This window comes from Physcomitrium patens, chromosome 9, assembly GCF_059467195.1.
Source record: "Physcomitrium patens ecotype Gransden chromosome 9, ASM5946719v1, whole genome shotgun sequence".
In the NCBI taxonomy this organism is placed as follows: Eukaryota; Viridiplantae; Streptophyta; class Bryopsida; order Funariales; family Funariaceae; genus Physcomitrium; species Physcomitrium patens.
The window spans coordinates 2,676,620-2,687,522 of NC_143418.1; the positions used below are offsets into that span (position 1 = coordinate 2,676,620).

At 35.8% G+C, this 10,903-nt stretch overlaps 1 protein-coding gene across 3 annotated transcripts; it reads right to left on the reverse strand.

Annotated features, from left to right (window-relative positions):
• Positions 1–5,464: 5,464 nt before the first annotated feature.
• LOC112286452 (ATP-dependent 6-phosphofructokinase 5, chloroplastic) lies at positions 5,465–9,927 on the reverse strand. Of its 3 annotated transcripts, XM_090252918.1 has the most exons (14): positions 9,183–9,919; positions 8,972–9,065; positions 8,728–8,804; positions 8,538–8,586; positions 8,351–8,413; positions 8,126–8,221; positions 7,901–8,002; positions 7,633–7,707; positions 7,276–7,416; positions 7,042–7,158; positions 6,815–6,919; positions 6,586–6,666; positions 6,294–6,422; positions 5,465–6,166 (listed from the first exon to the last, which is right to left on the reverse strand). In XM_090252918.1, exons 1-14 carry the CDS (start codon positions 9,341–9,343, stop codon positions 5,894–5,896), a joined length of 1,563 nt encoding a protein of 520 aa, XP_090109044.1. In that variant the 5' UTR covers positions 9,344–9,919; the 3' UTR covers positions 5,465–5,893. The 3 variants fall into 3 exon arrangements, with proteins under 3 accessions (XP_090109044.1, XP_090109043.1, XP_024384117.1); XM_090252917.1 differs by having other exon boundaries at positions 6,345–6,422; positions 8,972–9,927; XM_024528349.3 differs by having other exon boundaries at positions 8,972–9,921.
• Positions 9,928–10,903: the final 976 nt, after the last annotated feature.

Below are 10,903 nucleotides of genomic sequence, written 5' to 3' on the forward strand. Positions count from 1 at the left end.
AGAAATTCACAAAAAATATCATTCATAAGATATTGAAAAGTGGCTAGTGTATTTATGAGTCCAAAAGGTATGACATTATCTTCAAAATATCAACACCTACTTCAAAAAATAGTCTTCCATTCATCTCCTTCTTTAATATGAAGTAAGTTATATGCTCCTTGTAGATCTATTTTGCTATAGATCTGTACTTGATTGAATTGATCAAGAAGTCTTGAAATCAAAAGTAAAGGATGCCTATTTTTGATGGTTATCTTATTGAGTCCTCGATAATCCACTCACATCCATAGAGATCCGTCTTTTTTCTTCACAAATAAGATAGGAGTCCTAACTAGAGATTTAGAATGGCATATGAAGTTCTTTGTCAATTTCTCATTAATATACTTTCTTAATGCATCTAATTCATTCTGAGATAAGCTATAGATTGGTTCAAATGGTTGTTGAACTCTTTCTTGTAGATTAATTAAACAATCGTAAGATCAATGCTCTTGAAGAATATCTGCATTTTTCTTTTCAAAAACGTCTTTGAATTCTTGATATTAGCTAGGAATACTACTTGATGTTTTTCCATTATTAAAAATGGGCATAGCATATATAGCAAAAAATAATCCTTCTTTTGTAGCACGGATGAAAGTTTTTGCATCTACTAGTAAAAGTTTGGATATATTAGACTTATGTACTTCTACTTCACTAACGCAATCTTGGATTATATTACTAAAAAAGTTAAGATTATGAGAAATCTAATCTATTTGATGATTATATGTTTTTAGCCATGATAATCCTAAAATAATCAGATTGAAAGGAGATCTTATTACATTAAATACTACTACACTGTTATGACACTTTATTTTCTTTAATAATTATATTCTTCATTTTGTAATTGTATTGCTTCTTTGAATAATGTTGAGCAGTATGCTTAGCTTCTCTACAATATAAACACAAATCTTCTTAGCAACATTGAGTCTTTTCTTGCTTTGTGAAAGATTTAAAATGTATTCTATTAATTTGCATTGATTTCGGCATCGATGAATATGTTTTAAAAAACTTACAAGTTGTCGCTATTACTTGACTTGTTCTTCTTCAGCCAAGTCTTTGTTCTTGATGTCTTTCAAATAATTGATTGTTGAATACAATGGCTTAAGCAATAAATTGTTCCAAAGATTTCGCTTTCAACATTGTTAATAACAAATCTTTGACGCTATCCTTTAATCCATATCAAAATTTATTGATAAGTGCTTTGTCATTCCAGTCTACATCATAAGCAAGGTTTTGGAATTCAACAGCATATGTGGTGGCTGATTGTGATCTTTATCGTAAAGATAAGAATTTGTTCTCTTCTACTCATTTTTGCTAAGTTTCTCCAAATATTGCTGTAAACACTTCTAAGAATGAATTTAAATTATAAAGAAGTTGTGAATCATTTTCCATCAAAAGTGCAAATCAAAAAAGAGCACTTCCAAATAGAAGTGTAGATGTGAAGGCGACTTAAGTATATCCATCTGTATATTGGAAAGGGTGTAATCTTAAGTAGAGTTTAACTTATTGTAAAAATCCTCAAAATTTTTATCTTATTCTATTAAACTTCTTGGATATATTAATTCTTGCCTTTCTTGAGCTTTTAGATGCAAGATCCCTTAAATTTGGTTGTAAGGCTGATCGACTTATTTTCCTCAACTGTACAACTTCTTGATGTAGACTCTGGACTTCTTTTATAGGTATAGAAGAAGTGCTCCTATGGTTGACATTGGTGATACTTGAAATTTCTGTCCTAAGAGTATTGACAAACTTGTGAAGATCCACAATAGTTGCAAATCTATTCTCACTTTTATTAGGAGTAGCATCCATAATCTTTTCTTTCATAGACAATTCAAACGAATTCAAAAAATTAAATTACAAGAGAGTAATTTGCAACCTCTAATAAAAATTTCTATAAAGAGTGATAATCCACTCTCTTTAAGGAAAAGATCAATGTTAAAAAATAATATTTTTTGTTTAAAAGTGGGTAGTTCGTAACTTTCAAAATACAATAATAGAAGTAGATTAATCCAATCACTTTTTAAAAAAGACAAAAATAGTATGTTAGTACTCTTATCAAACTGTCAAGGACATGAATTTCGAAAAAAAAAATCCTCAATGTACTCTTATGTCACTGAAAAAAATTAAAAGTCACTCAATGATGATATATTATTGAATTAGAATGGCTATTGCCAAAGCAAGAAGACTAGAAAATCTTGGCATAAGACAAAAAACTCGAAAGACATTGACAAGAGTGAAGAAGGCTTCACTCTTGCCTCCATATATATTCTTAATTAAGAGCTATAAGACGATGTCCTATAGGACCTCCAAAACGTGTTGACTTTGCTAGCCACATGTCTTGACTTGCAGGGCAAGTTATCTATATATATGCCACATAGCTAGCTTGTTCTACAAGCTACTACATAAAGTTAATTTTTCCCACAAGTTATCAATATGTAGTTAACTTTTTGGCCAAGTTTCTATCTTATAAATACATCTAAAGTCAAAACTGCATCTATAAAGCTTACAAGAAGCTTTCTTAAAAGACTTTATGAAATTAATCTATATTTATCTACTTAATTATATAAGTAACTATTGAGATAAATGTATATGTCCATGACACCATCTTCTCAAACATATACATTTATTCCAATAGTTACTTATATAATTAGGTATATGAACCGTTGAAAAAACATATGATAAAGTTAAATGGAAATTTTTAGAAGAATTAATACTAAAAATAAAATTTGATATAAAATAGATTGATTGGACTCAAGCAATATATATAGATTCATGGTGCTTGGTATGTATCAATAAAATCAACAAATCTTTTAAACTCACTAGATTCATCAAGCAAAGATGCCATTTAATTCTTTTTTGTATCTTTTTATTGTAGATTGCTTAGACGATGTACTTAGAAGTGATATTAATGTACAAAGCATTAGACTCTCAAATTACATCAATAGCATTACTAATCAAGAGTTTGCAAATGATACAAATTTATATCTTGCAAAAACTCATGACAACTTAGAACAAACAAAAACAATGTTATTGATATTTTCTCTAGTGGCTGAGGTCTAGATTATTTAAAATAAATTCTATACTATGTGGGTCTTGTAAGAGCCATAGAACTTCATGTAAAGGGAGTCAATTTACTTTTTTTGGCTTTTCCTAGGGCAGACAATAGTCTATTTAATATTTATGGTGGGGCTCCAAGTTTCTTCTAAAATGCACTTCAAGGCAATACTAAAATTCCTAAAAAAAAGCTTGTGTACTAGTCAACAATGAAGCTTTTTCTAACCAATTATATTTTGATAGCTAATCAAGTTCCTTTGCTTGATATGATACATAGCCTTGTATTAGTGTCCGACCTTCCATACAATCTATAAAGTGCATTTTCTTATATGTAACTACATTTGCAGTGGAGAGGATGATGAATGCCAATGTAAGGCCAAAGTAGCTTGAAATTCTTTGACCCTTCTTCACAAGCTTGATAGCATTAAATTAATTAATTTTGAGGTATAAATACAATTACTAATAACAAAAATTCTTATCAAAGGCTTATTCCTTAGTTTTGTCTTATAAAATATTTTTATATTTTATTGTCTATAAGTTCTTAGGCCAAAAAAAAGAGGCTTGTGGCTATTACATATTTACTTTATGTTCTTTGCAATTTACATCTATGGCTTTATTTTAAAGTTATTGTAGGTGATATAAAAGATATAGACACACATTTGTTACAATCTAGCTATTCAATATTCTACTAGTGTCAAAGCTACTACACAGCAATGTATTTTTTTAGAATGATAAAATTATAATTTTTAAAATTTTGTGCTTGATGATATAGCTTATTTGTATAGTAACTCATGGATGTCCAATTAGATTACTCAAATGAAGGAAGTATAGAATGAATCTAAAAGATCATGAAAATCTACAATGGATCTCACTAATAAACTATGCTATCATATCATAGACCTTTATTGTTTAAAAGTTTTTGATTCTATACCAAGTACATAGAATATGTTCTAATCTCTAGTTTTTTAAAAATATGGATGGGTAACCACTCTTAATATATACAATAATGTTAACCAACTTCAACTCGGAAAACTAAATAAAAGAGTCAAATTTTATTTTTCACAATTGAGTACATATACTACAGCTTCTGAGGATACAATTGGCATAATAGGTTGGATCCTATATTGATCATATGTTGCAACTTCTAAAGGCAACTTACAGCAAAAAATCCTAAATCAAGCAATGACATACTTCTAATTCATTCTATATACAAGAATAGTCCAAAATCTCTCTTTTTATTTTTATTAATAGAAATAGCATGCAATATCTTTCTTTTTAGAAGCCATATTTTTGAATTACTTTGCAAAACAAGGTATCACACTATAATGGAGGTAAATCACCAACCATTGTGTCTCTATACCAAATAAGCTTGCCTCAATTTAACTACTGAAGAATCCAAATAATCCATTAAGTTGATTTAGAATCTAAATAAATTGACCAAATTCCAAATTTTGCTTTGGCTAAATAATTCAGATGGCTTGCCTACTCGCAATTATGGCACAACCTTGGAATTCCTCAAAGAATGTTGATGTAATCTATGGATTCTTAAACTTTCAAGTATTATCTCAAATCATATAGAAAAGTCATCACTTTGGCTTTGTTTAGACCCAATTTAGGCACTACTTTCAATTATCCTAGAAAGAAATTGTAATAATAAGCCCACTAGATGCAAACCTACCAAAGGACATGATACTTGACTCTTGAGACCCACAAGGGATGTTTTACAAGTTGCCATACTCTAGCTATCTTGGTGTGCCTAGTATAAGAAGACTTTCACTAATAAATCAATAGACATTTTTTTGGTTATCCATAGGGCATGGCACAAAACCATCTTTGCATGCATGGCCCAACTCAACAATCTCATGAGTCTACTTGCCCTGTGTAGTCCAAGCAAAAAGGCCTACCTGGCAGCTGAGTTTAAAGTAGTATAGTGTCACAACCAAGTTTTTTGCACCTACTACTTGTTCTCACCTCAGTGGAACCTTTCGCCTAGACCAGTTGACCTGATAACCCCATGAGGGATCAAGTAGGACCAGGTCCTACTTGTATTTCTTTCTTTTTAACTACACACCGTTACTTTTATATATAAAAAAACAAAAAACAAGACAAAACAAAACAAAACAAAAAAAACAAGCAAACAAACAAACAGACAGAGATGGCTATGCGAGTCTCTTCATCCGCGCCTAATCAAGGTTACTGATGAATGTTGTTCGAGCGAAGATTTCACCTAGAGAATAGCTCAGCGAGAATGAAGACGAGTAGCCACTCTTGTCAGTTCCTTGCTGGGTGCTGTAGGGAACCTCATACTATTTTACTGAGGATTTCAAAAAACCTTATTTCAAGTCAAAAAGCAAATATACCTCAAGCCTCCTCCATCAATGCTTGGATTCTCTTATTATTTTATTATTATTTATAACTTTTAGACCTCACACCGACAGAACAAGATTACTTAGTTGGCCAGCTTTTTTGATGTTCTAGAAGTGTATCTTATAACAGTGTATTCGTGGCAAGTCGCAGAGCTGTAAATGTTATCCACAGACAACATCACATTTTCACACTTTTTGACTCTATTCCGCATTTGTGGTTCAAGCTCTAGAAGAAAGGGCAGTGGATCAAGGCACCACCAACCTCGACTGGCTGTAGTAACACATGTTCTAGATAGTTGCTGATCATGCAACAAAATTACTCCCCTCGCTGGGTTGCAGCATACTACCTCCGACGTTAAACCCAAACTCAAGGTAGTCCTCTAAGCGTCTCTACATGGCTTTGAGGTCGAAGCTTCGATAAATTGTTATTAATTGTCCAATCATAGCCTTCCCCTTGGAATACTCCCCCGGGACGGTGGAGGATGCGGCTGTAGAGAGCCCTGCTTACCTGCAGGAGAGGTTGCTAGCTGTGGTACACGTAATGGAGCATTGAAATCGGGTTGACCTGTGCTAGTGACACAACGATGGTACATAACACTGTTGGGGTCCACCATGCGAGGCTTTTTGATGACAATGGGGATGGGTAAGAAACAGTAGTGTGTGTTGACAACCCCTATTGTAATGTTCGTGTATCCTGCGAAGGCTCCATGAACCTGCTACCAGTAATCAATCAGACAATTTTGAAGATTAAATCAGGCTGGAAATAGAATTACCTTCTCTGGTCAAATATAAAGTGAATCACTGTATGAATTGTATCGCTGTAGCCAGTAGTTATTTTACCGCATTTTGGCCGAGTATACTGCAAAAGATGTGATCGCCTGAATTACAAACCCTGGCTCGGATCATGTAGGTAGGGTCGATGTATTTGGCATCGATTGGTATTTTCTGCGTTGCAAAGAATTCCTTCACCTGCACGTCACAACCCACACTAAATTTTCAGTTTCGGTGTTCATCTTGAGCGAAGCAAAAGATTCAAAACTAATTTACGCTGCGAGATCTATGAGGGTCCAACTCTTTGACAACGGGGATAATTGTGTGCATATTGAGATCATTTGGTTGAGTTTGACTATACTTTGCCCGTAAACCACTTTCCAAAATCGCCAAGAATAGGATTCCCGGAAGCATCGAGGCCCCCGACACCTTCCAGAAGGTCCTATACACCACCATTTCCAGTTTCATCACTGTATGTGCAGAGATGGAGACTCCACTGTGACAATAATAGAAAAGCCCAGTTACATCACATGAGATGTAGAAACATTCTAGATGATGAGAGATATCGTTCAGAGTGGAGAATTAATTACCTGTCCAGCACCTTCTGCAACCACTACGACACATATGCCATTCAATTCAATTTTTTGCTTCATATATTCAAGAACTCCATGTTTCCCACCCATCGTAAAAGTCACCTGCAGCAAGGGATTTTGCCATTGTCATCACTAACATCTCGAATGAAGCCGGTAAAAGGTTCGAGAAAAATGAGGACAGGTCAAATGCTGTGAGTAAAATCTCCTTGTGAAATCCTATGCACCTCGGGTATCAACACAATGTCTACTTGGCCACTTGCAATTGTTGCATACATGGTAATGTATCCACTTTGCCGACCCATCAACTTCACGATACCCACTCCATTGTATGCACTGCTTGCCTGCACTTGCATCTTCAAAAATTAACAAGTAGCTGGTATTTCTTTGAGGCCCTTAATATGAGAAAGATCATGTCTCTAACCTATGGAGTTGAATTTGAATAAGAGAGAAAGATAGACCTCAGTGTAAGCAGCGTTGATGGCACGCTGTGCCTCTTCAACTGCCGTGTCAAAGCCAAACGTCTTGTCCAGAATTTCAATATCGTTGTCGATTGTCTTAGGAATCCCCACAACCACCATTTTCATCTTCCTTTTCTCGCACTGCTCAACCCAGTATGGACATCCAATCAATACCATTGCAGGACATTACTGTAAGGGGTAGAAAAGAGGAAAGAGTGATATCGTAACTAGTTTTTAAAAAACCAAATCCGTCACAATTTCTTAGGCTAAAATATGCAAAATTATAGATACTGAAACATACGTACACAGTCGTAAACATAATCATTCACTTAGAATAATATCAAATCCTGCAGTAACCTGTTCATAAATAGCAGTTGCGCCTGCATGAGATCCGTTTCCCCCAATTACATAGAACATGTTGATGTTCCATTCCTGTCAATGTGCATTCAGCGATGGAGCAGATTTAGAACCAGGAAGAAACAACGAAGTAGATTTAGATAGTCTCCAAGGCAGTCAATAGAAATAGTTGTTGCGTCGCATTCCATCTCACATCCGCAACTAACATGCTCCTGAATCACAATGCTGAAATCGGAGACTGAGGAACATAGTTGTAGATAACAAGGACCTCAAGTCTGTCCACAATGTCCTTCAGAGGAGGACAACCTCGCGAAACGCCCAGAAAGCTGCCCCCTTCCATGTTGATGGTTTTCACAAGTTTCCGACTTAGCTGCATTCAACGCAAAACCTTTTGAGTTTCACAGCTATTCAGATTGAAAACTCTTTGAAATTTCGTCGTACACTTCAACCAGCAAGCAAAGTTATCAAATGGTTGAAAGTGACTACGAAACACCTTGATGGGTGGATAATTCTTGTCAACAAACCCTTTAAAGCCGTACTGAATGCCCAGTATGTGATTCACTCCATATGTTTCCAATGTGAATACTACCTGGAATCATTCACATTTATCTTGTGTCAGTTACAATGCTAGGCTGCCCCTATTATGGCAACCCAGAATGATTTGCATTAATTTGATAGTTATGAACATAGCAGAAAGGGTGAGAAATGGGAGCATTACTTGGCGGATAACATCATTTAGACCTGGACATAATCCACCGCAAGTCACAATGGCTGCTTTGACCTGCACACTCATAGCCACTTTCACCTCACTGTCTTAGATGATAAGCCTAAATGATCCTTTTAAAACTTTAGGTAAAATCACAAAACTTAGTGTGCCAAAGCATGATCAGAGAATCGATGCATACCTGTTCGGGATTGAAATATATCCAAGCACGCGGGCCGGCACGCCTAGCCCTGCGCTCACTTTTCTTTTGTCAGATTCATCACATAAACCCCTATCCGTCTGTTGCTACCATAGAATCTGAGAGTTCAAGAATTTTTGACAATGCCGTCCGCAAGCAAACACGCAGCTTGACATAAAAACAAACTGTTTACCATAAAGGCCGAAATTGCCAATTTCCATTCTCATCGTATTCAATACCCACAGAGCTGGGGTGTCCAAAATGAACAATCTGTTTCCTCATCAAATTTGCAGATGCATAAGAAGACGACGGTGAGAAGTTTGCATTTGTCACATCGTATTAGGTCTTGTATGCGCTCATCAAATCCATTCTACATCATGTTTCATTCTGCTTCTTACGACACGCATGTAACAATGGTAGAGTTGAGCCGTGTGGACCTTGACCAGTACACGATCATCATCGTGCACGTAGATGCGACGCATATCGTTGGCATCCACCTTCGGACTCGCAGATCCTTCAATAGAATTGCCCCTATCGCAACAATTCGCAGCAGCACCATCAGGATGCCTATCTATCAAACCAACAGTCACTGAGCTGCAGAAACTTCCGAGATTATCAGATAGAATTTCAAATGAGGAGCAACCGAACCCGCTCTTGGTGCGATAGTTCGATTCAATTGCAGGCATAATGAGCCGGTCGCTAATGTGAGGGAGAGCAAAGGGGTCATTGAACGGTGGGGAGAAATGAAATGCTTGCGGATTGCTCGCACCGCTGCTGCCTCTCCTGAAGCAAGAAAAAAACCCCACCATCTTTGCCCTCTAATCTTCTTCCCTATCTCCGCATTCCCTCTACCCCAGGGTTCCTGCCTCACCACAGCCAGCTAATCCTCCTCCGAACTCCCATCCTCACAATTCAACATCTCCTTCCCAACGTCAACGACGAGTCTGATTGTAGGGAACCCTCTCCAAATCTCCCCCATCGTCTTCCTTCAACTTGTCAATCCAATGCACCCAGACTTCCCCAATTGGCGTGTCCTTGTCCTCATTGCAGCGCCACAATTAGCTGCTGCAGCCAAAATAATAATTTCCTAAACCGTACCCACGATGCTTATTCATTCCAATTCTGGGGGATCAATTCTGTAATTCACAACCCACCATCGCTCTCTCTTCTTCCTCCTCCAAAGCTGGCCACACCCTTCGTGAAGAAGCTCCGTTGCCATCCAAGCTTTCCGATTGCGTCCTCCCCAATGGACTCCATCCTTCACAGAATTCCCCTCTGCAACTGCCTTGAGTAACAACTCAAGCCCATGCTGCAAACTCTGGCAAACACAATTCCGCAAGAGCTACTTCAGCGGACTAGGAATCACAAAGGAAGAGCGAGAGATTCAAAGAGAGCTCGAAACGAGAGGACGTGTTCACACCTGCGTTTCCTTTTTAGAGTCCAAACCTCCACGTCATCCAGGTCTCACTGTTTGGGGATCTCATTGTGTAACTGGGCAATGCGGTGTGGTGTGAACGCGTGCGTGGTGGCGAAGCCACTCAACTCCGAGGCCAATTTTACATTGAATTGGGTTTGAGTGTGTTTTTAGCCCTCACTGAGGACAGTACTCCATCTGATAACTGTTTCCCTCGTGATAAAAATAAAAATAAAATTGAAATTAAAAAAATAAGGTTTGAAGCTACAATTAAGACAATTTAGTGGAACATTTAAGGTCAAGAAAAAAGTGTAAAAAATACGCTGTTTGAGATATATTTTTGAAAAAAAAAAATAATGGGGATTTGGGAAGAATCAAAACATAAAGTTGAGGTGTATTAACTTTTGTATGTACACATGTATATGATAACACACACACTTGCATTACTGCAAACAAACAAAACAAAATAATAACATAAAACCAAGCAAATTATTCAAGGATTATGATCAATGTATATTTGATGAATGTGAACATCATGCATTTTTCTTCGAAATAAGATTTGTGGTAATATGTATTCAGTAAATATACCAATATGACTTGTGGAACTTGTGGAATCCTATACTAAACAACCCAAATGGTTTCAAGTATTATTATGGAGTTTTGACTATTGATTTTAAAATTTCTAAATTCAATTCTTTTAGTAATAAAAACTTTCTAAAAATAGATTCATAAGGAGAAAAGAAGCTGAGAGGTGTTTATCTGCATGATTCAATTTTTGATTTTTAATCTAAAATAGAATAATTACCTAAACCACTTATTTTAAGAAAAATAGATTTTTATACAATGAAGTAAATACAGACTTAAAATTCAATAGAATGAAGTGATAATAAATTAAAAAAATAAAATAAAAAATTACACATAAGTTAAATTTCTGAAAAAATATTTTAGGTTTAAG

Excerpts from the sequence above, each read along its gene's own strand:
- LOC112286452 (XM_024528349.3), bottom strand. The coding sequence starts at position 9,343 with ATGGTGGGGTTTTTTTCTTGCTTCAGGAGAGGCAGCAGCGGTGCGAGC. Across the intron at positions 6,920-7,041 it reads ACATTGTGTTGATACCCGAG|GTGACTTTTACGATGGGTGG; the intron begins GTGCATAGGATT and ends CCCTTGCTGCAG. Across the intron at positions 6,423-6,585 it reads GAAAGTGGTTTACGGGCAAA|GTGAAGGAATTCTTTGCAAC; the intron begins GTATAGTCAAAC and ends TGTGACGTGCAG.